A 26,300-nucleotide genomic window follows, 5' to 3' on the forward strand; every position below is an offset into this window, starting at 1 on the left:
TTTTGAAGAATTTTTGAACAGGTTTTGGAGGAAATTAAATTAGGTATGGATAAAAGTGATATTGAAAAATCAGCACCTCTAAAAGTTGTAGCTATCTAGCGGAAAACAAAAATAAAGCACGTATTCACGCATGTATACTTTTTCCACTTTTTCTTTATTTTTTCGGAATGTGGTAAAAGCGAAACAAAATTATTGGAAGAAAAAGCACTGTGAAAATTTCTGTTATTCAAGAGATTTTTGTAAAATCTTTTGAAGCACTGGAATTCGGCTGCAGGTCTATTGTACTTGCAGAGTGTCACAGAACAGAAGTGTAAGTCCGAACGATTCGACGATCACAACTGGTAACAGAGTCTTTTTTGTTTTTATTTTTCTTTGGGAAGGTTTTCGCATAGAAGCGAATAACAGCAATATAAGCAGAACGGTCGCTGCCAATCGCATAGCAGATTTCACAAGCTTTCGTGTGCATTCGTATGCGTTCGTGTGTTTTCGTGGAAAAAAGTGACTCGCTACCGCCAGGTTCGCTAGTATCTGTAGAAAGTAGCAAGTACGTGTTTGGATTTCTACTTCCACTTCTGTTCTGTGAGAGTGTGGTCATTTTCACTTGAATGACATAGGTATATACTAGCGCCACCATATTCACATATCACAATTAAAAGATGCTCTTGTAGCTAAGACTACAACCTTTTTGCAGATTTATTCAGAAAAACTCTTAGCGTACGTTAGTGAAACCAAAACCATCCAAAATCATCAAAGTTTATTCCTTATTCAATTGATAGGTGTATTCTTCACATCAAAAAAGGAAGGTGTTTCTTTTGTGCGTAAGGCTATGCTGTGGTTTATTACAATAGATGAGCACACGAAGCCTGATTGTTTATGTTATGAAGCTATGCAAGCCAGGTATTGCCGAGTAGGGTTGGGTTTTCTCATACTTTCTCTGCAAAGTGTTCATTCTTTTAAGTAACAGATTTCATGTTTGTTTATTACAACTCATCATACTGAAGTCAGTAGTTTCGTATTTTGATATATTTACAAAATGTAGTTTGTTTGTTAAAATGGCAGATTAAAACATTTTCCGCCAGAGGAATGCACGGTTTCAGTTTGTATAAGTAGTCATTCATTCTATCCCTCGACTTTCGTTCGTTTGTGCGTTTGTGTCTTCGCTTAGAAATATTTCACCCTACGTTGGTCGAAGCTTAAAGTGAATTCGTTTTTCGTAGCTTTATGAAATGTTTCAAGTACTGAAAAATCGCAAGCCAGGCAAGTTCTGACTTGTTCCATTCGATTACGTTTCACACGAGAGCTTTGAGTTACTATTTGTTTATAAATAATATTCAGTTACATTCAAACTATAATTAGATATCACTTTTCTTGTAGTTACATAATTCTACTTAATAAATAATTGTTTTTAGATGCGACAACTAAAGGGCTCTTTCATGTCGTTCCACTTGGAAAGAAAAACAGATGATTCACTGGCCGAATTCTCTCAAACAGTATTAACAAATATATTTTTGGATCAAGATTTACAAAATTAGTTAGGTTGAAAGCTTTTTACAGTTAGAATAAATTATTTATAGTATTGGGCCTACTTACAAAAACTAGACGTCGTTACTGATAAAGGATATAAACTTAACCGCTGTTTTTGTCAAGATTTGTTGTCTTTAAATATCAAGGAGCGTTTCACAAACATTCCGAAGGTTGCTAAGCAAATTCTATTACTTTACCTTTCCCGCCAACGCTTTCAATAACATTGTGAGGGGTTCCTTACTTTCGCGTAGTCTCATTCATTCACATATAATTTAAGTAAATCTCACATACGGTCGCGTTTCCTTTCTTTAATTTTTCGAAATGAATCTGTTTATGTGTAAACAATAATTTACAAAATGTACACAATTAGACCACAGTTTGTTTCCCAAGCGGACATCGCCTTGGTCTACTAATGATAAAGCCAGTTTGCCGGTAGCACGTAGTCCTTGATTGCGTATAGTGATTTGGCATACCAATGAATGCCTTCGTGTCGAGGCAAGCTTAAACTGTCACTTTGACTGCTAAATTTGAAAAGATTCATTATTTTTCGTACCACTCTGTATGGTAGGAAACTGAGATGTGCCACTGTCTGGCTGTCGATGAGTGCGTAGCAAGAGGCAGCAATTGAGTCGACCACCACGGTACCCTCTCTAGTCAACGGAGCGTAGACCCCCTGTGACAGTTTGGCAGATATCCGCAGCACCCTTCGCGGTTCCAAGGTACTGTCGATATTCACCAGGATGTAGTCACCTTCTTGGATTCGATCAGCAAAAAAGTAGCGTACTTGACCGAGTTCTTTCTGCCAAATCATCACGAGATGGGCAGGGGTGACGGTCAGTTGCGCTCCATCTTCGGCAACAATGTGCACAAATTCTCGACTCTGGAGGGTGTCTCTGTCCATGAACATCATCACTTCACTGTAAACGGTGTTTCCGGAGCTGTCCACACTCAATACTTTTTCTCCAACCTGAAGCTCACTTAGTTTTCGTTTTTCGCCGCTAACTGTTAGCACCGTACTTTCCCCAGTGAAGCATCCGCTGGCGTGATTGGATTGGGATGAATCTGTAAAAACCAGAAATAACAAATTTGCAGTTAGTATTGGCAGTATAACGTAAAGGTATACATGATTGATAAGGGATTTGATGAAATCGATATCCACAAAGTACTACAAAGAACTAATAGGATAAACATATCGAAGCAAAAATAGCCACAGAAAAGGTGCCGCGGCGCCATGCTGTGGTTTACGTTTTACTATCTCTAGATTTATTACACCCTCCTCCAGCCGCCCTGACCGTTTTTCTCCTTTTCCCACAGTGTCCTGGCCCGCATCCTCTCTTTCAAGCCGGTGTGTATGAATAAACGTAACAAGATTTAATTATCAGCGTGGGATGGCTGCTCATCTTCGTTCGAACTGATTTCTATCTTCTTTCCTTTAATACTCTGGTTTTCATGCGGGAAAACAGTTTGGCTTTTTGAGGTTGCATGAATGTGGCCAGAAGGGAAAATAAACTGTATCAATGACAATGACGGCTAACAATAGCCTATCGGCAACAAAAGAAGGTGGAAAGAGGATCTGACAAGCCTGCCCGCCGGATCCTGTGTGAGGTCTTCTCGATCAAGGGACACCGAACACCGAATGGTTTGCCTTTTTGGGTGCGTGCGCTCGTGTGTGTAGCGATATGATCGCTATCTCCTGTATGTGCTGTCGTTCTGGTTGCGCATTTGTGTGATGATTTTTTTTGGAACCGAGAAGAGAGGAAGGACATTCTGCCGCTTTTGAACCCTGGTTGGTGAACGTGCATGCTCCCTGCAGGTCGTCGGTTAATTAAATCACGGAAGGGAGGAAGAGCATTTACTGATTTTTTTTTTGTTGTTGAAATTTTTTCTTAATGCTGAGATGTTTTGTAAAAACAGCCGACCTTCTTTAAGGCGGCGGACATCCTGCGGACATGTTTTGACAAGTTGTGAATAGTCTGTCACATCATAGGAATTAATGGTTATTTTCCATACCTATCAGAAATGGTTAAATTCTATTCTAAAATTTAATTTATAAATAAATGTGGCTATATTGACACCTTTTACTTTAATTTCATAATATATCTGTGGTCCGGTTTGTGTCTTCTTCTTCTATTTATGTGTTATAAATTTGGATCAACAGGATGATATTGTTAACAATAAATAAATCAAATTTTTGCTTTCCTTAACAATCAAAATAAAATCGTGTGGTAGGGACAAACAGTAGAGAGTATTCATTGCAAGAATAGTTACCGGTCAATCTTATCGTTTTCAATCCGATCAGCAATGGTTCCGAAACGGGTGAAAGTCTACGATAATCCATTTGGCTAACCAACTTTTGCAAAAAAAAATCAAAATCCTGTTTGTAAGTCTGTCAAAAAACTAATTTTCTAAATACATTATCTGTCCCAGATCACTAGCATTACCTTGGTCTTTATTCTTCAGCGTGATCGGACAATTCAGAGAAACGAAAAAGGATTGACTGGAAAACAAGGTTTGTGTTTGTTAAGCTCTCGTAAGTTGCACTCTCGAACCACCGTGCGGTATCTTTGCGGCAGGCAAAGATTTGTTCAGGTGTTTGCTATTATCTTTTTTCGGATAACCTCATAAGGATCACGGGAGTCAGGCGAAAGCGGAGCGTAAAAATAAGCAAACCACAAATATTAAATGTAAATTTTCGTGTCCTCTCTCCTTTCGGTTCTGTTTGGCAATCGTTTTCTCGGTTTCGGCAAGCTATAGGGTTTCAAAATGCCAACTCATGTGGTTTCTCAGTTTCATATCCCGTTCTCACCGGGCCGGTAGTTGCAGTCGAAACGAGCAACACAATGCGAAAGCAAAATTTTCAGAGGTGTTCTGTTGTGGTACTCAATAAAATAAACTGCCCGTCCTCAGAGATGTGGTCGCAGCGCCGCTGGGTGCTGCCTGGCCAACGTTTCGACTGTCGGTCGGTCGGTGTATAAGTGTGCTGAGTAAGCTCCGCAGCGCAGAGAGGTATCCTGCCGGGAAAACCAGTTTGCGTCTAGCGGGGTTTTTTTCTGCTTCTATCTTCAGGGTACCGACCGCCGATCGGTTAGCCGCGATGGACATCGGGAAATAAGCCAACCGTTCGGTTCGAAAGCTCAGCGAGTCTTCCCAAAATGGTACCTATGAATGAATTTTCGATTGGTGATAACCAGTTTGGCCGCGATGTGATAATAATTTGTCGATTTGCTTTAATATTTAATATTTTTATAAGAGGAAAAAATGCAAATTCCATTCGCTTTGTGGGTTTGTTTTTGCCTTCGTCTACGTAAGACTTCGGCATAAAATGGCGTCCCATGGAAGGCGTTTCATTCATCAACATACTTTCGAAGGAATTCCGTTGTAGGTTCGGACGGGTATAAACAGCGTTATAGTAGGTAACCAAGTGTCATCGAAGTTATAAAATCATCATTATAGTAAGTGATGCTTTCGCAAGCTCAACTTTTACTTTTCGCTTGTACCATCAGTATAACAACTTAATGTGTTTAATTTGAACTTATTTGGTATTAACCTTTTCTTTGCTTAGAATATAAACAATCCGGTAAATTTGATTACCCTATTGTTTTATGATATTTTGTTCATCATATGTCTTCAATCTTTTTCTTTTCTTAACTCTATGAACGATGCTTGTGCTAATTTCACACTTTGTTGTTGCATCTTTCATAGACAACTGACGGGTTGGAAGGTTTCTTAGTACATATTGCCTACGAAATATTCGAAGAACAAACTTTTGAGGCTTTCTTGTTGCTGAAAATGTCACGAAGTACCGCTATCCCCCGCTAATTTGAACGATTGGTCACGCAAACAAACGGAGTTTGTTTTTACCTTTGTTATATTATAACAAAGGTTTAAAAATTGGTCGAAAAACACGAAATTGATCCGAGGCCCGGAGGGCCAAGTCACATATACCAATCGATAGGGTTCGACGATTTGAGCAATGTCTGTGTGTGTGTGTATGTATGTAATGATTTTTTCTATCGCCTGTTTCTCAGAGATGGCTGAGCCGAATCGTTCGCTATTACTTTTGTTTGAAAGGTGTTATAGTCTAGTAGATCACTATTGGGTTGTTTCGTGATACGACGTTTCGTTTAAAAGTTATAAGCAAAAATGTGAAAAATACGTTACACGGGTTTCTCCGGAACTACATGACCGATTTCAACGGTCTTAGTATCAAATGAAAGCCCTTATTAAAGTTAAATTGTTCAGGAATTTTTAATTGAAAACAAACAAGTAGTTTAAAAGTTATGCTTAAAAAACCTGTTTTGACAAGGTAATAATTATCGCCTGTTTCTTAGAGATGGCCAAACCGATTTATGCGCTATTAGTCTCATTTGAAAGATAATATATCCTAATAGATCACTATTGAATTATTTTTTGATTGGACGTTTAATTTGAAAGTTATGAGCAACCGTATACACCACACCAAAATTAACAATAATATATAATGATTTTAACCAAGATAAATTACCTAATCTCAATTATTTTAATATCATACGAGAGGTTTTGACGCTACGAATATATATGCAAAATTTCATAAGAATTGGTTTTACCGGTCAAAAGATATTAATCCTCGAACACTCGCGCCAACTTTTATAACACGGTTACTCGCGCGCAAAATAGCCCCAAACCAAAGAAAACGTGTGCACTAGGGTTTTGACTGGGAAAACTTGGTTTTTGGTTTATCGAACCTTTGGAAGAGTTTCTTGAAATTGAAAGCTCTATCGTCTGGTGGAATTCAAATTTTGATTAATCCCCCTAAAAGTAAAATAAAAAAATATTTTTCTTCGTTGTCATTGTGATGTGTTTTGCAAAGTTATAGAGCCTATTATTACAAGAAATTTTGCTAAAGACAGGAACCTTCTATCTCTGCAGCGAAGATAAAAATATCTTATTTATTGTATATGAATTTGTAAAACCAGTTTTTCTATTTTCGCTCTTTTTGTAATTTTTCATGTTGTAGTACATGTACAATGTACAAGTAGTAAAAATACACAACTTTGCTGAAATACCTGTATGTTTGCTTGTTTAGGAACTGTAGAACTTTGATTATAAAGAATACCCTAATTTTGATTCCGAATTACTTGACTACCAGCAGACAGATACATTTTAAGCATTGTACATTTGTTGATAGTTTTGCTGCATACATTTTCCCAACAATTTAAATTATTAATGCATTGAATAATTATGATATTTTGCTCACAATAAGTTTGTTGAAGAATATACGTTAGTTAAACAACGATTTGTAACTTTATAACAATATGGCGTTGAAAAACCTACACGTGTTGTATAAAATACAACAGCGTGAGTAACCGAAAGTTAATCAAAATTGATGAAAATTATTCAAGAAAACTCTATTGATGTGATTCAAATAGAATGGCATTACAGGAAACTATGCATAGTTCAAAAACCTATAAATTAGACCTTTACTAGACAATTCATACGCTAAAGGATAAGATTTCCTCTTACAACTTACTTTTATTTGCACTTACTCAGATTAATAACAACTTACTTATCCTTACTCAGCAATTTCATGAAAAAAGATCTATCAAAATTTAAGTGTTCCTATTTTGTTCAAATTTTCTAAACTTAATCAATTTTCAAAAATTTTATGTAAACCAACGCACTACGCAACGTTAACCGATAGATGAATTATGTTCAGAAGATGTGTCGATTTCTATCTCAAATAGCAAGTAAGACCGTATAACAAAGGTTCCTTTCACCACTAGGTGGATTAAATCGGGTTTTTATTTGACCGACTGGCAACCCTAAATATTTAAAAACTTAAACAAACTGGCCGCCCTGCTTTTTGCTATTGTTTTGGTGGTTTGATTAAGTTGGCAGTTGCAAGCGGCAAATATTTCGTTCTCCGATCAAACTTTTATGAGAAATACCATCGGAAAAACGGAATGTGGAACAATGCTCCATTTTCCAGGTGTTGGGCTCTACTTGGTCTAACCATCGAGCACGCTTCGACCCTCTGCGGATGGTACCAACCAACCGGATTCGAGGCGAACACCATTTTTGCGGGTTTGTTGTCCGGCATTCGCACAACATGTCCCGTCCATTGTACCCTACCAGCTTTAGCAACTTTCTGGATACTGGGTTCGTCGAAGCGCTGCGCTAGCTCGTGGTTCATCCTTCTCCTCCATACACCGTTCCCACATACACCGCCAAAGATGGTCCTAAGCACACGACGGAGACGTTCAAAAACGGCCACTGTCTCTAAGTCTTCGTCGAGCATTGCCCACGTTGCGTGCCCGTAGAGGACTACCGGTCTTATTAGTGTTCTGTACATGATAGATTTGTTACGGGGGTGAAGCTTACCAGGCCTTATGGTCTTGTGAAGCTCGTAATAAGTACGGCTTTCGGCAAGAATACGTCTGCGTATTTCTCTGCTGCACTTGTTATTCGATGCTATCAACGACCCGAGGTATACAAATTCGTCCACCACCTTGAACTCGTCCCTGTCGACCATCACACTATTGTGGTGCATAGGGACATAGTATTCGCAACACTTTTGGAGGAACTATCGCAGCACAAAGATTCGGTCCGTGGTCGATCGCCCGTCCACAAAACCGGCTAGATAAATTCTCACGAATCTATTTGCGTTCACGATTCCGTTTAAAATGACGACGACAGTAGCTCTCGGTAAATTCATTTCATTTGCGATGAACTAGTGAGAACGTTTTGGGATTTGAATCCATTTGTTAATAATAATTTTACGACGTTTTTCTTGATTCACTTGCACTAATTCCACCATGCTTTTGATAGCAATAAGGCTTGTTCGCGACAAAATTTGGACACCCCTAAACACACACAGCTTCGGAAATACATTAACAATGAGTGAAATGTTTTGCAGAGTGGTAGACGTATGTCTGTTCTTTCTGAAAATATAACACTTGTTTATATTACAAGTGCTCAGCGTAAAATGGCGTCGAAAGAAGAGCAGGTGCGAAAAGCAATTGTGTGCGGTCGCAATGAAAATCCGGATCTCTCGTTAAGAAAACTTGCCGAAAAGCTTGGATTTCTTCCAAGCACTGTTCACAGTTTTGAAAATCGTTCGATACTCGCTTGACAACAGCTTGAAAGAAGGAAAGTGAAACAGAAACGGATCTGAGGAACCACCACAAGGATGCGTAGGTAAAACAAATATTACGGAGGAGACATGATCTTTCTGTATGTACCATTGCTCGCAAAATAAAAATGTCGCCAACATTCGTGCACATTTCTATGCAACGACAAGGCATTAGGTCTTTCAAGGTGTAGACTGTGCCTAACCGTAATGATAAGCAAAATACGACGGCCAAAACACGCGCTCGTAAGCTTTGTCGCGAATATTTAACAAAGTTTCCATGCGTTATAATGGACGATGAAACGTATGTCCTAGAAGACTTTAAACAGCTTACTGGTATGTCTTTTTACACTGCCATGAAACGGAATGGCGTTGCAAAGCATTTTAGGACAAAGAAGAAAGCCATGTTCCTAAAAACATATTTGGTATGGCAGGCCATATGCAGCTGTGGTCGAGCAAGCAAAAGTTACATCACTACGGGAACGGTAAACAAGGAAATATACCGTGAAGAATGCCTGCAGAAACGATTGTTACCGTTCCTACACAGCCAGGATGTACCCTCGCTGTTTTGGCCAGATTTGGCATCCTGTCACTACGCCAAAGATGTTTTAGAATGGTATGATGCTAATGGAGTCCATATTGTACCGAAGGAGGCGAATCCACCTAACTGTCCAGAGTTACGCCCCATCGAGCGGTATTGGGCTTTGGTGAAGAGAATAAGCAACAACTATAGATAAATTTCGAAAATCTTGGACAAACGCAGCTAAATTGGCTGCCAACAAGTCTGCACTGACCCTCATGGCAAGGGTAAACTCCAAAGATCGCCAATTTTTCATGCAGACCAAATAAGTAATATTAATTTGTTTGATAATTATTAACGATACACACATAAATGATATAAAATTGTTTCATGGATTAAACTTCTAGCAAATTTGTTTTATTGCAAAAATGAGATGTCCTGATTTTGTCGCGAACAAGCCTTATTTATGATTTTTGAAAAGATCACTTTGTAAACAAAATTAACGGGAGGATGGGTATAGAATTCACGTAACGCAAGACTGAAAGAGGATATCGGCTTACTATTGAATGATACTTTATCACCGTTTTGTCTTATGACTGTACATTAGACATTAAAATAATAAGAAAAATTACCTTGTAAATATTCATTTTGGCTGTGTGCCTTGTAATTTAAAGTCCACAGAGGTCTACGCATAATTAAAACTTGTGGAAGTTAGTTTTGAACATGAGATGAAGGTTAAAGCCATTCTAAATTTCCTATTTTTAAATCCTGCAGTTAATAATCACAAACCGGCCACTACTTACAAGATTAAACCACCTATAAATATGGAGTGAACCTACTAAGCTGTTCCAGGGGCCACACTCGGGCGGGACGTAATCTTCCAATATTGGCGGCTTATTAAATTGCAAAAACAAACAACATTCGAATTGTTTGTCATGCCATATACAAAAAAACTGACCATGCTGATGAACCTCACAATGTAGCTCACAACGTTACCGATAAGGTCAGCCAAGGGAACCGCATTTCAATGTTTGTGTTTTTGTATGTCTACAACTGTAAATAAACACTTGACAAGATTATTTCACGCGCTGGACAGCGAACGTCGGGCGGGGAGTAGAATGACAGAACGCCCATTCCGTTGCTTGTCCGGTGCACGGTAAGCCGCTACACAAGGTCTTTGCCGGTTCAACTGGCGAGGTCTGGCTGGACCAAACAGAGAAAAAAAAAATGGAAATTTCTCATCGAGTATTGCTGGTGGGATCGAGGGACGAGCTCACGCTCATACTTGATACTTTTGTTATTGTTATAATTTCACAACAAATAAATCTTGACATTTAGCGCTGTTGGCATGAATGATTCCTGGCTTAATCCTTTGACTCGGTCATCCGCAAACTTGGCAAGAAGATGAATGGAACGGATAGTTTTTATGTGTACAAGGGATGGATGTGTGACACGAAACCCCGAGGAGGCAAATTGCATTCTCACGATATCGAAATTAAATTTATTTGCATCGTTGCGTTGTACGTGTTGCCGCCAGTCTTGGGTTATTACGGACCGAACCAGCACGCCAAGCAGGGCGTCGGTCGTGTCAGCCGCCATAACGAGCATGATTAAAGGTTTATTAATGAGATTCTCTTTTAGGAAGTATCGTCGACGGACAGCCTAAATGTCTTCGTTTTCCGGCGGCACTGGAACTGTGGTACGTGAGATCTGTTACCATTTTCGTTTCATCTGCTAAAAATGGTGATCAATCAGGAAGGATTTGCGGCTACCATTGAGGGCATTGGTATGCAACAGTGTTGAACAGCACTGGGGTGGGCTCAGTTGGGGATTGTGCCAAAGTCAAAATGTTTGCATGCTGCCTAAACTTCGGCTAGGCTCGAGACTTGCTCTAATTCCATTAGGCTACGGATCCTAAACTAATTTGGCATCAAACAATCACAGTCCCTTTTTGTAGTTAATAATAGTGATTTCTTTGCTTGGTATTGCTGCTGCTGCTGCTGGGTGTGTATTGTGAAGAATAATCGACGTGGCCAACTTTCATTGCACGGCAGAGAGTTTACAGAAGGAAACCAACCCAGCCTGCAGATTGGCGTCAGAGGAAGCAGTTTTGCGTCGTAAACGCACCTATAGCAATGCGTGGTTTGCAGGTACCAATATCTGGCAGCGGTCCCAGCCGTCTGGCTGCCGAAGATGACGAAGCATGGGTCAGGGTCTGCCGCCATTTTATTGATTGAAATTCTTTTGCGCTTCTCCCGTGCATTCCGGTTGTGGGCTTTTTGCTGTTGATATATTTCAGACGATGTTGCCGCTATAAGATGCGAGCCACTGCCTGTTGGATCGCGTTTCATTTTTCCCTTCAGTTCTTCTTGTTAGTGGCTCTCGAGCAGCGGGCAGCGCAAGTAAAATGGAGAAGAAGAGTACGAAAGCTGCTCACCGCAAGGCTGTGGGAAAGAGACCGACTGCAAAATCCATTCAGTTCGGTATGCCCAATCTTTTGGGCGGCTTCGAACAGAGGAAACTACAAACGAGTGGAAAAAATGCTGCTTGGGCAAGCCATAGGCTCCTCGTATGAATACACTTTGCGTGGTTTGCGGTTTCTACTTTTTGAGGAAGTGCGATGAAAAAAGGAACTCTGAATTTGTCGGTTTGAGGGTATCGGTCATTTATTTTCACACGGATATCGGCGTGACAGGGACTTTACTATAAGTTATTGTACATATTCGTTAGCAGAGACCTTGCTGGGAAACGATTTCCGACATGTACTGCGGGAAGGTTCGAACATTTTGTGGAACAAATATTTGTGGGGGAAACCTTCGGAAGCTTCCTTAGCACAAATTTTCCAAAGTCTTGCATCAAGTGAAGGTTGAGATTTTTGAAATTGACCGAAATAAGAGGGTTATTTTGTGCATGTGATAGTGCTGTTGAGGGTAAATGATGAAGCCTTGTCTAATAGAGGGAGGTGTTGTATCTTTCAATAACCTATCATATTGATACAAGCAACTAATTAGTATGAATTTCACATATTCGTCATTTTGGAAAATGCTTTTTAAACCGTAGTCCTACTTAAAGGTTGATTTCTGGCTCGTCAAACTGATCTTCCTGCTAGTGCAGACGTTTCCACATCCACAAAGCCAAGCCAACACGCTTAACTCACAGTACAGAGTGATGCTTTTGGCCTACTTTGCACCTTGATTTTCGCCAAAAATTAAACACATTGGATGTGGCGAGCGTAATGAGAAAGTGAGGTTCGTTTCTCTCGTTAACTTAACGAGGAAACTACCTCGTCAAAGTACGCTGCAGGCTAGCGCAAGACTTTTTCAGTGTTCCTGCTGTACGGTGAAACCGTTTTATTCGTTATTGGGTAAGTAATCATCCGGACAGCATCCATCGGATGCGAATATTTCCACGGGTTGTAGGATAAGAGGTTGACCGAAGGAAGCCCGAAATGGACGGAAAGTCGACAACATAAATGTTCGATAGCATATTTATTACAGCATATTTTTTGATTTTTTTTGTTTTGCTTTTACGTTTTTTAATGGGATCGGTTCTTCAACGATTTGGTTGATTCCCTATAAACATACAACTTGCATTATGTTATGTTTATAGATTGCCCAAGGAATATTTTTTGCTTTATAAAGGGCAGTCTTTTTTCAGCTTATATTGTATAGCTGCTCTACAATTATTTCAAGCAATTTCTATTAAATGCTTATTCAGTCTGTTTTGGGAAATCGGACTCAGAGTTATTGGCCGCTGTAAGTTTATAAATCTAAATCTGTTCATTGACAAATAATTGTTCAAAAAGTCGTATAAGGTTACGAATCACTCGTTAATGCAAAATTAATTTTAAGAAACTTGACAATCACAATAGGTCCAAAAGTAGAACAGTTTTTTATCTAACATGCTCGTCCAGAAGGATAAAAATCAATAAAATACAGTCAAATAGTGAAATCTCGCAAAGCCGAAATTTGTATTCAGATCCGTTAGGGGTAAAATGCACATATTGGTATTCTAAATCAGCCACAAGCAAGAGTCAAAATGCGCCGATTGTTTCATTATATTGATTGCAAGCCGACTCACTTGATTCTTCTCCGCTAGGTGAAAGGCTAGTCTCCGCAGTTCCTCTGTTGTCACTTTTAGATTTACACACGGGTCTATTTGCTGAACGTGCTTCACTAGTTCATCTTTCCGGACAGCATAGACCCGGGGTGGCTCGCGCTGTATCAAAAATTTGTTCGCAGTCCTGGGCTATTTGTCGCCAATTCTCTGAGTGTCTCGCCACTCGCCCCTCTGTTTCTGGTACCAGTAAAGAGAAGAGTTTTGGCAGCACATCCGACCGGCGTCATTGCAATGCGGTTGGCTCACCGTAGCCTCTCGACTTTAGCAGCAAGGTCTCTCGCCAGTAATCTCTCCGCTTTCCGTTTGTACTCCGTCAAAAATAGTCCGCAACACCTTTCGTTTAAATTCGGCAACTGCACGTTTATCTTTTGTAAGTAAAATTTTTTTTTTGGAAGGTTAGACCACTGCGACCACTGATTTGATTTACTGTGGTAGTAAGTAAAGTTACAGTTTCGAGTCCGTAAACAACTACTGATTAGCGTTTTGAACATTGTTAGCTTTGTGCGGCGGAGTATGCTTCTTGATCGAAATGTCTTGCGGAGCGGAAAGTAGGTCTGACTTTCACCTTGCATAGTTAAGGAGACACCGAAAGTGGCTAACGTTATTGTGTTAGAGCGACACACACTGTACTGTACATCTCATGTGTTCGTTAAAAACCTAAACGTTTATTTGAATGTTGCATTAGTATTGGTAATATATGTCAAATGGCAGAACTTGCAAACATAAGCACAGCTGATCCGCAGCCAACCGCACCGACTACGAACATCCCGAAATATGGTTTATTTTCTTTATCAAGACATTCCGATTCAACTAAGATTTGCAGTAGCAATCCTATTGATCCTATGCATTCAATAGGATGGCTAATTATTCCGTTTGCATTGAAGGCGAATTTTTGATTGCTGGTCAGCTGTTAGTTTGTTTACATTATCTAAGCTTATCGATGCGGCAAAAGCAGAAAGCTCTTCAAAAGCTTATTGATGTGGCAAAACTTTGAGACCGTGGTGCTGTTTTTGCGGAAAGCGCTAGTGCAACGAAATATGTGCGCAACCAAATATCTATTAACCAATTCCAGATTATACGTTTTATGAACACGTAATGATCTATATGATCGGTTGAATTTATTTTCCATTAGCAATTATGTTTTGCTGAGCGTTTGTTGACATATACCGGGTCCATAAATGGAATGACAAGATTTAGGAAATTCTAACAGTACTGGGAGCACTGATTACGTGCTCTGCCAATACATATGCATTTTTAAGGCACAAAACAATACATGCATCGAACGGTAGCCATATATCCAGCCATCTTTGAGCCATTTTGGGTTTCCCCTTAAATCTCTTTACTCGTATTATTGTCGGCGGTGACTTGGGATCTCAAATATTTGAAGTCTTCGAGTTCATCACCGTTAATAGTCAATTTCCCATGGGAGGTGATCGTTGTTTTCTCTGGAGTCTCTTCCTACCATATATTTGGTTTTCGACGCATTGATCCTTCTAGTCTCCGTTTTTAACCTGGCGTTGATTTTCTTCGCTGTTCCCAAATTTCTAGTGATGATGTCATGGTCGTCTGCTAGGCTAGGATTTGGCTACTTTTGATTCGGTTTGTAGCTCTTGTTTCGATGTCCACTGGCCGGATCATATCTTCAATAGGGACGTTATATTAAATACGGGACAGTCTATCCCCTTGCTGGAATCCATTACGCGTTTCGAAAGGCCTCGAGAGTGCCTTCGAAACACGCAGATCGCTCTTTCGATGGTAGTTTTGATCAGCTGCTTCAGTCTATCCGAAAACGTTGTCTTGTGCATTATCTACCATAGTTGTTTCGCGCTCGACCGTATCATATGCTGCTTTGAAATCCTTGAAAATACGATACTCTCGATATTCCTGGAGGATTTGACGGAGAATGAAAATTTGCTCCAGTATCACGCCTGGTACTGGCCTACGAATTATCTTGCTGTTGGCGTTAATCAGTGTAATGCCGCGTTATTTACAACAAACGAGCCGATCGCCTTTTTTGTAGATGGAACAAATCACACCTTCGTTCCACTCTCCTGGATATTATCCAGTGGAGTGCCATTGCTAGTGGTTCCTCACTATTTTTGTAGAGTTTTGTCGAAAGTTTCTTTTTCAGCAGCTCTATTAGTCTTCGGTTGTCTGATTTCTCGATGGATATTTTTGGCACTATCGTGTGTGGTCACTCGCCCAGGTTAACGCCAGTTCCGCCTTCTTCGGTTATTGACGGTATTATCGTCAATCATCGAAGGACTGATTTTACCCGCGAGATCAATTCACAGCCAATTCTATCTGTTTTGAACTTTTGTGCATCGCAACACTCCTTCTAATCAATAGGACTACTGTAACCGAGATCAAGAAGTCAAACGAGAGATCGAGTTGTTGAAGACCAAGTAAGCTAGCGGTAAGGACCGCTAACCGGCAGAGCTTTATAGACATGACCGAGAAATGCTGGTAACGGCTCTACACTGGCTTATATCCAAGATTTGGGAAGAGGAGAACCTGCCGGAGGAATGGATGAAAGGAGTGGTTTGTCCCATCTACAAAAAGGGTAATCTGCTTAACTGTTTCAGCTATCGCGGCATAACGCTGGTAAAAGATCCCTACAAGGTACTCTGCTAGATCTTGTCACGCTGGCTGTCACCGATAGCACACGGTTTAGTAGGGAATTAACAGGCGGGCTTCGTGGGGGTTCGCGCAACTAAGGACCAAATTGTTACCCCTCGACAGGTCTGGCAGAAAGGTTGGGAGTACACCGTGCCCAAGCATCACATGTTTATTGATTTCAAAGCAGCATACGATGCAGTCGATCGAGATTAGCTATGGCAGAAAATGCACAAACACGGTTTTCCGGATAAACCGACGCGACTGATCAGAGCTTCATTGGACCGAGTTATGCGTTCGGTGCGCTTCTCGGGGACACTCTCGAGTTTCTTTGAGTTGCGGCGGGAATTCAGACAAGGTGACGGCTTATTCTGCATGCTGCTCAACATCGCCCTTGAGGGGGTGATCCGACGAGCGGGCATCGAAACGAGAGGCACGATTTTTACCAAGGGTAGTTAATTACTAAGCTTTGCAGATGGGTCAAAGACCTAATATATAAAAGGAAGAGACCCAAAGAAAACAAACACGTGCATCCCATGGACGGTAACCGTTGACGGTGACGAACTAGAAGTGCTGGATGAGTAACAAAGTGTTGGAAGATTAGCACTTTAGCACAGCATTTTTCGGTGTTGGTTGAGAAGGTTTTTTGCCACCACCGCACCGATGTAACGCGTTTTTCATGATTTTGTCCAGAAGATTTGAAAATGTGATTTCCCACCAAGCATAGATGAAATACGTACCAAACTACGAAACATTGTCGAGGAAGTGAATAATTTTTAAAAGGTGTGTCCGAATATTTTGTAAATTTGTGATAATAGTAAAATGAAATTGCAATTAACTCTGATTGCAATTTGTTCGAGAGCGAATTCGTCGCAGTTGCGACCGGTCCGTACGGAAAATGGCATTTGAGCTGAATATCAACAGGGAATCTCTTCGCCGAATTTTGAAAAGTGTCTAGCTAAAGTTTTTAAAAAACGTAAAATCCATGGATTAACGGAAGCAACAAAACTAAAACGGTAGGAAAGATGCAAACTGCTGCTCCGTTGGTACGGTGATTCCGAAGCAATTTTTTCTGATGAGAAGTTGTTTGTTCTTCAAACACCGCATCATGCTCAAAATGATAGGTTTGTGGTCTGTTTCGATCATTGACGTACCAAATCACAAACGGAATGTACCACGATACCAAAATTCATAAGCGGTCATGGTATGGGGAGACATTTGATATTGATATTGATATTTATTGAATAATTTCAACCGACTCTTTGGTATAAATGAAATATTGACTGGGAAAAGCCACCTTGAGATGCCCAAATCACACATCCTCAAAGCGGCATAAAAACCCAGCATCTTTTCAGTTGTTTCAAAGAAAGGGAAACTTTCTCTTGTTTCAAAGAAAGGGAAACTTTCTATCTAGAAATGGTATTAGAACATAATTTGATGTCTTACGTTCGGGTAATATATGGTGAGGAATATTACTACTTTCAACAGGATGGAGCTCCAGCCCACACTGCAAATCTTGTGCCGACGTGGTGTAAAGCCAATCTGGCGGATTTCATATCCAAAAAGCAGTGGCCTCCAAATTCTTCTGATTTTCTACCTCTGGATTTTTGTATATGGGAGTATATGCAGCAGAAGCTCAAGGATTATAAATATCATAATTTGGATGAATTTAAGTTAATTATCAACAAGATATGGGATGACATTCCGATAGAAGTAGTGCGTGCCGAATGCGTAACGACTTCAAAAAGCGTTTGAAGCGTGTTATTCAGGCAAAAGGCGATTCAATAGAGCAATGATTGTTTGCTGCGTTCTGTATTTATGGGTAAACAACTTCCAAAACTAAAATTCGAAATAAAGTCTTTATTTGCAAAAATATATGACTTTGTTTTTGTTCGAATATATATGTGTCACACTGTAAATAAATCTGTATCTAGTTGACGGAGGATGGTAAATGGTTGAATAATGCGCTCCACAACTTCCACCAATTTACACAGCCTCTTATTCAGCAACTCCTATCTCTTCCTCCTCGTGGTACCATCCGGGATACGTTCCTTAGTGGAAATCCGACAACCGGTGGAAACTAGGGTCGTATGCGGACAGAGAAGGGGGCACTCATGCGAAGGCTGAGTGTAAACTGTCCGCCTGCAAGACGGTTCTTGTAGGAGGTATGACTACTAAGAACCAAAGCAGAGGGTCCAAAGCCTCTAAAGGAGGATGGTTTTAATAGCTGTTATCCATGGGTGTTATGTAAAAACTTGAATGGATAAACCCCTAATCCAAGGTGTGACGCGACCCGTGCCGAGGGATGGGAGGAGGAATGGTGGAGGGGGTTCTATAAATTCTCTCGCCGCAACGGAGTCTGTGAAGTACCAAAGCGCCCTCTACAGTAATTTGCCCTTGCTGTATCAAGCGGTCACTGATGCAGTGGACGATTTCTTACCATGCATGCTCTCTCTGCCGAAAAAACAAATAAACGAATGAGGAGGAGAGGAGAATAGGGAAGGAACAGGACTTGAACGATGCGCTAGCAGAGGTTCAGTCTTGATCCTCGTCTATCCTCAACACGCCGACTCGTTGTGAGTCGACAAACGAAGATGCGGCTCCAACTCTCTACTGACGGGTCGAGATTAACTCTGCCAGATGTTTTTTTTTTTTTTTTTGGAGACTGGGCTGAAACAAAAGGAGAGCCGAACAGTAGGCTGGCTGTACAATCGCTCAAACAATCTAAAATATATAAAATAACGTGGAGTATGAGGGTTACTCAACAGTTTCTGAGTCTCAATAAGAGAGATCCCAGCATGCTTAATATATAAAATATATAATGTCGAGGATGAGAGTTACTCAAAAATCGCTGAGTCTCAATAAGAGAAATCTCAGCAAGCTTACCGGCCTTGCGACAGGACATTGTCCGAGTAAATATCATCTTCGGAACCTCGGAACACTTGCTCTGCAATCGTGAAGCACAAATAGTACGCAGACTGCTGTATCTCAAAAAGGGGAGATCTGGTTCGCGTCGCCGTTTAGGGTACTAGGTTCATAAACCTAGTCATCCCTGATTGGCACATGTCTCGCTTCAGCTACAAGCCTGTCACTTCCTCAATAAGTGATAGGTAAGCTTGAAGCGTATAGTAAAATAATAAAACGGGGCATTCCACAATAGTTCATAATACTGGGCGCAGTGGTAAGAGTACCCAACAGAAGAGGAGAAGGATCTAGTTGACGGAATTTGAATATACAATTCTACTATCAACATTTCGGGTATGAAAGGGGGAAGACAATGAAAATGCGTCCAACATAGCTCTAGCCAACCCAAGTTCCTATCTAGCACCTCCACGTGGCCAAACCCGGTAATGCTCTTTCCTTAAGATTGAGTAGCTGGGCTAGGAGGTGCGATGCAGCGTGAATCCTGTCTGCCTGATACCAAAATCGTAGTTTATGGCAGACGGCTGATCCACCCGGCCCCATTGTTAGGTAAGCCCCAACATATATTCTAAATGTTTGTCTCGTTCTAGCTCTTCAAAAACTTACTATACAACGGAAACATTGACCGTAACACTTGCTAATAATGTACATGAATATTTTGGGTTATTGTACATGTACGACTGATGGAAACTCAAATGATGGCATCATTATGATGCAACTATATCTGATGCAAAGGACTGCTGGTGAGCTCGTTCTATTTTTATCCATATTAATATTATTTCATTATATACCATGTGATAAATTCATTATATGCATTATATGAAAAATTCATGAATACAGAGGCATCATATGAGTGGCAGACTGGAGGATGGAGTGAGGAGTCAACCGGAATCACTAGGAGGAAACTCCTGAAGGTTTGAAACAATATTTACGTTGCGCTCTTCGAACAAACAAACCATCACGTGGGTTAAAGCTGGTGCAGCGAAATTGATTGTTACATGGAAGGATCCTAATGCTGGAAGGAAATTCTTATAATCCCGGAATGCGCACAAGTGTTTCTGCTTGTGGGTCCGCCCAATCCCTTTTAATCCTTCTACAACAGCTTTAGTGTGAAATTCATTTGACAATTAAATTTGGATCTACTGTAAGTCTACCCCAGCCACGTAGCCAGAGGTGGGGGCCAGGAGCCCTATCTTAGCTCCTGATACATTATATGCATATCTTACTGCTTAAAAATATAATACATCACAATACGTTTGATGTATTGTAGTTCTAAACGCAAAAATATGCATATAAAACAGTTAAAATCAAAATTGGGCCCCCGGGCCCCCCCTTCTGGCTACGTGGCTGGTCTACCCACATACACTGGCAGGACCTTGAACTGATGGTTTATTCCCCCCATACATACATACATACATACATACAATTCTGCTGTCAATATTATAATCGCACATATTCTTTTTGCTTTTTATTGGGTGATGGTTAATAGCGTGCTTAATCTATTTTGGGGAGAGTGTTACGCATATATATTTTGGACATTTACGGTCAGGAGCGGCTTACACCGCAGTGCAGACCCATGGACACAAATTCTCTTACAACACAAAACTCGCCATGCGGTGTGTGTTCTCCCAATAATTCCCTCTGCGTTTTTTTGCTGAACAAGCTCTTCCGTGTTTTACGCGCACCAAGAAAAGGCTGCGTACTTTACCACAACAAGAGCCGCTCTCTGCGCGGCTGGATTGTACACCTTGCGCTGGGGCAATTGAAGTGGTGTAATTCCGCACGTAGTGTGGCAAATGGCAGCGCCAAGTGTTGTTTACATGATCACTCACTGGGCGATTTTAACTGAGTGCTGTCATTCGCTCTCACTTTGATTTCGCTCGTACGCTGTGTGCATATTAGCTAGAGTTCTGAATTGAGAGACTGGCCATGTCACTCAAAAACTCGCATCATTAAACCAACGACACTCACTGATTACGTGAAACGTGTGTCGCTGATTTAATGATGACAAGTTCTCGCGAGCTACTGAGTTGCCATGGCCAGTCTCTTAATTCAGAACTCTAATATTAGCTGTTGAAGTGTGTTACCGAATCGCTCTTTACGACAAGGCATAAAACTGGAACGTTAGGCGCACAGTGCAAATGACAGCCCTGTTTACGGCAAAGTCAAATGGAAGATTCCAAAATATACTTATACTCTGTCCAAAATAGATTAATCACCCTACACTAAGCTATTCATAAAGTGTACACTTCATGGTAATCTGTCCTGTTTTTAATCAAAGGTCAACTCTTGGTCAAATTAAGAATGTGTGTGTGTGCTATTAAGTTCGAGTTCGAGTGGCTCACGAAATATCTTTCAAGATTGAAAAATAATACGTTTAAGGAACCGTATCATGTAGGAGTATGTCTACCAACATAACGCCGATATAAAAGTATCCAGTTACATCCCGTCCCGCGCAGGCAATCGGCGGAGGTCGGAAACAGATCAGTCAGGACGGCTAAAGTTACACAAATACGAACTTGGTTCGCTTGACACGATGAGGAAACGTGCTAAATTTTGATCCTACCTGACTTGACGGAGCAGTGTATATGGCTGCGGCTTTCATAGTACACCCAATCGAAGCCCGCTTCGACGGCCAACCTCGCTAGCATTCCAATCTTCGAGCGGTCCTTATCCGATGTCATAATATCCACCGCTCGGCCCTCATAGTGAAGCGACTCTCGAGCATGCATATGGTCCTCGTCCCACCCTTCGGTAACCATCAGCCGTAGACCGGGCCACTGGTTCATGACAGACACGGCCAAGATGTTGAGCTTTTCCTTGCAGCGCTGCAAACAGAACACAAACATAGTAGTTAGGAATGAAGGCACGTTTCCGATAATTAAATTAAATTATAATAATGATAATTAATTGTCAACATGGTAATTGCCATGAATTAGTGCATTGCGTTACTTGTTGACGCTGAGGGTATCTCAAACCGATTAGCCACCCTGCGGTTATCAAAAAAAAAAAACGTGTCAATGCGTCCAATGTTGCGTTGGATGTTAATCACAATTCTGTCGTGTCAAGCTAATTTTTGCACCATCGGGTACGCATTTCATTTAGGCGATTAAAATAGACCGTAATAACTGTAATAATCTGTGGAAGCATGAAATTATGTATTCACAAGAACAAGTGCCGAATGCAATCGTCTATTACACAACAAACTGTTGTCATACTGCCATGGCTTATAAAATTAGCGTGTGTACAGAAGAAGTAAATACAAAAACTTAAACTGAAATTTGTAGTTCAACTTTCATAAAAGTAATAATTTAACGGTATCGTTTCCAACTGATTCTGCAGTCGTCCCGAACTGTGTCATGATTCGGTTTCATTCCCGCACAGCACTCAACCCTAGCCATAAATATGACGGGAGCTAAATTGCTGCGAATTACCAGCTGCGCACGGGATGAAAAACTATGGTAAAAAGCTCGTTTGCATTTAATAATGACTTCTCGAGCCGGCTAGCAGCTGATTAACGAGGTGCGTGTAGCTATAAAAATAAAAATTAATCTTTCTTGCACTCGGCTCGGTTTCACTGCCGCTGCTGTGTTGTCGAGGCAACAACAGTCATTCACTTTCGGTGCGAAAGCGGCAGCACCTCAATCGCCATCGGCTGCTAATTTTCACCATTTCCTTGCATCCCAACTGTGAATCGAGATGCGAAGAGGAAATTGACAGCGCTGGAACTAAAATAACTGTCGAATTACACATCCGCCACCATAACGGTTTTCTTACCGCCCGTCGTTGTTGTTGCACGAACTTACAAGACGTTGGTTGTTCGATTGCTCGTTGTTTTTTTTTTCTTCTCTGACGGGCAATGCCGCCACCAAAATGTCTCAGACACTGCCACTTAGGCCAGATGACTCCACCTATGAGCGCGCGAAGAAGTGTGAAGGCGTGGCTTAAGTCATTAAATTCATTTTCATTTTGTGTATGTCTCTCCGGTTTATAATTTAGGCTGTTTTTTTTTCATTCTCTTTGGGAAGCACCGATTAGACGAAACCCGAATGTACACAAGTAAGCTTGAAACAATCAAGCGACTGAATCGACCGAGGACATTGCATCTGCCAATAAAAAAAATTTCATTTGACCAACTGAATCATTATTTGAGTGATTTGCTAAGAAATAATATCCGCTTCATTTCTTTTTTGTTCAACTTGCTGGTTGGAGTTCCCAAATTTTTTCTTATTCAGTAAATATCTAAAGAAGAAAATGAGAAAAAAAACTAAATTAAAATTTATGTTTATATTTATGCTCATGGCCGTTCCAGTTGAACAGGCTTTAGGAACCACAGAGCAACAGCAACTCCAATGGCCCCGTCCAAAAGAAGGCAGATTCAACACTACAGCACAACAACACAGTTAATCCGGTACACATTTCGTCACAGATGTCATATTAGATTTAAATGTTTTCACGGTTGTCAATTGAACTGGGTGTCCGATGAGACGCTTCGCCTTCGTTTTCCATCTCGTACCCTGTGGTAGTGGCAAAGCTATTTAGTCACCACCCCGGTGCGGTGTCCTCGAAGCGAAACGAACACGAGGTCAAAACGGAGAAGGAACCTGGACACAAAATGTAATCGATTTTCGAGACTTGTCCCATTCTCCACCGGTGTGCCATCCGTTTCTGCATTCGTCTTGCCGACAGAGGCTACCGCTTCGGCCGTCTTAGCTTTCGTTCAATGTTGGTTGTTGATTTCCAGGAATTTGTATAGTCTCAGTATCATTTGTCTTGTCTCGAATTCCGTCCTTCCGATCTCTAGCCGTCTTGTGTGCTGTTTGTTTTAAGGCTACCGTGGAATCGATTCACCTCGGTCTCCCAGAGCCGGTGGAATTTGTTACGGCGTCTAAATATTTGGACGTTTTAAGGTTTTAGCTTCGTTTGCTTTTTATTTTTCAGCCGGTTTTCCTCCGTCCCAGGCGTGAGCTTCGCTGGTTTGTTCCTGGCGAATGATCATCTGGTTTTTCTCGGTTTCTTCGCATAATGAATCTTCAGATAGCAGTGTCTTATTTTTTTCGATAGATTTTGTTTTAAAATCAACGTGTTGTTGTTTGAGAATTTCGTTAAATAGAAAAGATACTGCGATTAAAATCGTACTTAATTCTTAGTTTTCAATCGTATGAGGCACTCCTAGCAAATTGAAAATGAATGCGAAATTCAAAAGACCTGAACGGGCAGCAAGCGATGAACTCTCCGTGTAAAACAATATTCCATTTCATTTTACGACTCGATTGCAAACCATTCCGACTAAAAAAATGACCATGCACGATGTTAGTTTTTGAAAAAAATCCGAAAACAATCATTTCTCTAGGGATGAATGACTGCTGGCTAGCCGGTTATTCCGTTAACGTCAATTGTGCGCCTAATTGAATGTGTGGCAGCGGACAAAAACAAGAATCTGGCTTTCTGGAGAAAAAAAAGGTGCATAGCAAACAATATCAAAACAATAGAAGATTTATGTTTGCAAACACCAATGAGGCATGCGAATTTTTATTTCGCATTATTCCACTGTCTGTTGAGAAATCCCAAATCATGAAACCCGTCAGCTGCTACCGGTGCGATGTTTCGTTGTTGGTCCCCCGAGAACAGAGGATTAACTTTGTAGCAATAAAAGATCCAACCTTGAATAGCCTTCTAACATACACTCGTAATTCGTTGTACATTTCATTGAAAAGAATCTACCAGCCAATTGACATTATACCACAAGGCAATTTCGTTCGCAACCAATGCTACCATTAGGAAAAGTTTCCGCAGACGTACAACACTAATAATAAGAGAAAGCGAAATTTCAGATCTGGCCGCTTCCTCTTCAATATCCTACCCAAATGTTTACCCGAAAAACCCTCTTTAATTTTTTCTCATTGCTTTTGAATGGACCTAAAAAAGCTCTCATTGCTTTTTGTTAGCACAAGGGATAATAATTGTAAAACAACAGCAAATTTACACCATTTTGTTGGTTCCCCCTCTCGTTTGGTGCACGTTTTTCGTGTTTAACAATGTTTACTTAGTCGTTTGGCTGAACACATAGCTTGCCATCGTCGCGTCGGTTGGGTGCACCGTGTTAGGGGGCAACCGGCTGTTTGCTATGTTGGTTAGCGTCTCGCGTCCAGTAACTAAAGCAAGACAGACCGTGGGTGCGGTCACTTTCTTTGATACTGCAAACGGTGTGTCTAACGAGTCCGGGTATTAATGAAGACTAATGAATTCCTTCTCAGTCTTATAGTTGCCCGAAACAGCTGCCGCAAACGAGAGTTGTAGCACTATGTTTTCGTTTTGCAGGTCCGATATTTCCAGCAGCCTTGCAACGTTGGCTGGCTAATCTACTCTTTGTAGTCGGACATCCTTCAAGGATGGGCAAAAGGATTTGTTATTCAAAAAAAAAAAAAAAAATCTTTGACTTCTTCGGCGGTATGCATTCGGTACAATGTTTATGACGAGAGCTATAACTTTTAAATGATGAGCACATCGGTCGTAAACAATTTGTTAAGCGTTAGTAGTTGATCGAGCCCGTGTCCCGCTGGAGACCGGAATATAAATAAAGGCGGAGAAGACACTGTTAAGTGGCTTAAAACGCATTAATAAAAGAGACAACTTACACGACTTTTCGGTTAGCCGTCGTCATCTTCAGCATGAACGGCTGCAGGCTGGCGGAGTCGGAGTCGGGGCAGGTAGGTGTACGATGCGCCCGCTGCGGTAGTAAGAATACTAGCGCTCCGATGGAGAGCTAATTTCCAAGCGGCAGATTACATCCGTTGGGTTGGGTCGAGCCGGTCGAAGCGAGAAGCGAAGCATATTAAGTATAATTTGAGGTAATCTTGAAGTGTTGCGTTTTTAATCATTTTCATACGGCAGACGTAGAAGCGCTCAGCTGGAGCTTGGGGCAAAGGAGTGGTGGACTGTAAACGAGCAGTGGCGGTGCAAACTACTGTGAAGTTTTTGATGGAACTATCTGTAAATTTGTTCGCACTTTTACTTTTGTACGAAGCATGCATTTTTTTTTACTAATTACTATGCTATTGTGCTATAATTAGTTGGATGACTATTCAACCTATGTTCTTGAGTTAGGTATCATGCAAATTAATAAAAACAGCTGTTAGATAAACTGGTACGATAGAAAAATAAGTAAAGAACATCATACGTTTGACAGCACTGTACGGAAGGAGCCATGTTGTGAATGAAGAGTGGAAATTAGAACCAGTATCCAACTATCGAAGATATTAGGTTTAGGTTCAATAAATAATGTGCTTGCGGCGAATATTTTGAACCTGCGATTCTATTTTCTGCCTATGTGCATTCTATTTTCAGCCGGCAACAAACGCATGTATGACACAAACCACAACACTTAAGGACCAAACAGAATGCTGCGTCAACGCATCCGTCAGCGTCAGTTTGACAGTGGTTTTCAGGTCCAATTCCATAAAACCACTAATCAAACTATGAGCTCTACTA

At 40.8% G+C, this 26,300-nt stretch overlaps 1 protein-coding gene across 1 annotated transcript in view; it reads right to left on the reverse strand.

The window, feature by feature from the left end:
• Nucleotides 1–977: 977 nt before the first annotated feature.
• The window catches only part of LOC128733157 (protein hedgehog), a 51,520-nt gene continuing 26,197 nt past the window's right edge, over nucleotides 978–26,300 (reverse strand). Inside the window, exons 2-3 of the mRNA XM_053826797.1 lie at nucleotides 21,376–21,637; nucleotides 978–2,586 (exon numbers count right to left, since the gene is read on the reverse strand). Coding sequence (XP_053682772.1) covers nucleotides 1,934–2,586; nucleotides 21,376–21,637 — 915 coding nt within the window. The 3' untranslated portion in view covers nucleotides 978–1,933. The remainder of the gene's footprint in view (nucleotides 2,587–21,375; nucleotides 21,638–26,300) is intronic.

The sequence above is a fragment of the Sabethes cyaneus genome, chromosome 1 (assembly GCF_943734655.1).
Source record: "Sabethes cyaneus chromosome 1, idSabCyanKW18_F2, whole genome shotgun sequence".
Lineage (NCBI taxonomy): Eukaryota > Metazoa > Arthropoda > Insecta > Diptera > Culicidae > Sabethes > Sabethes cyaneus.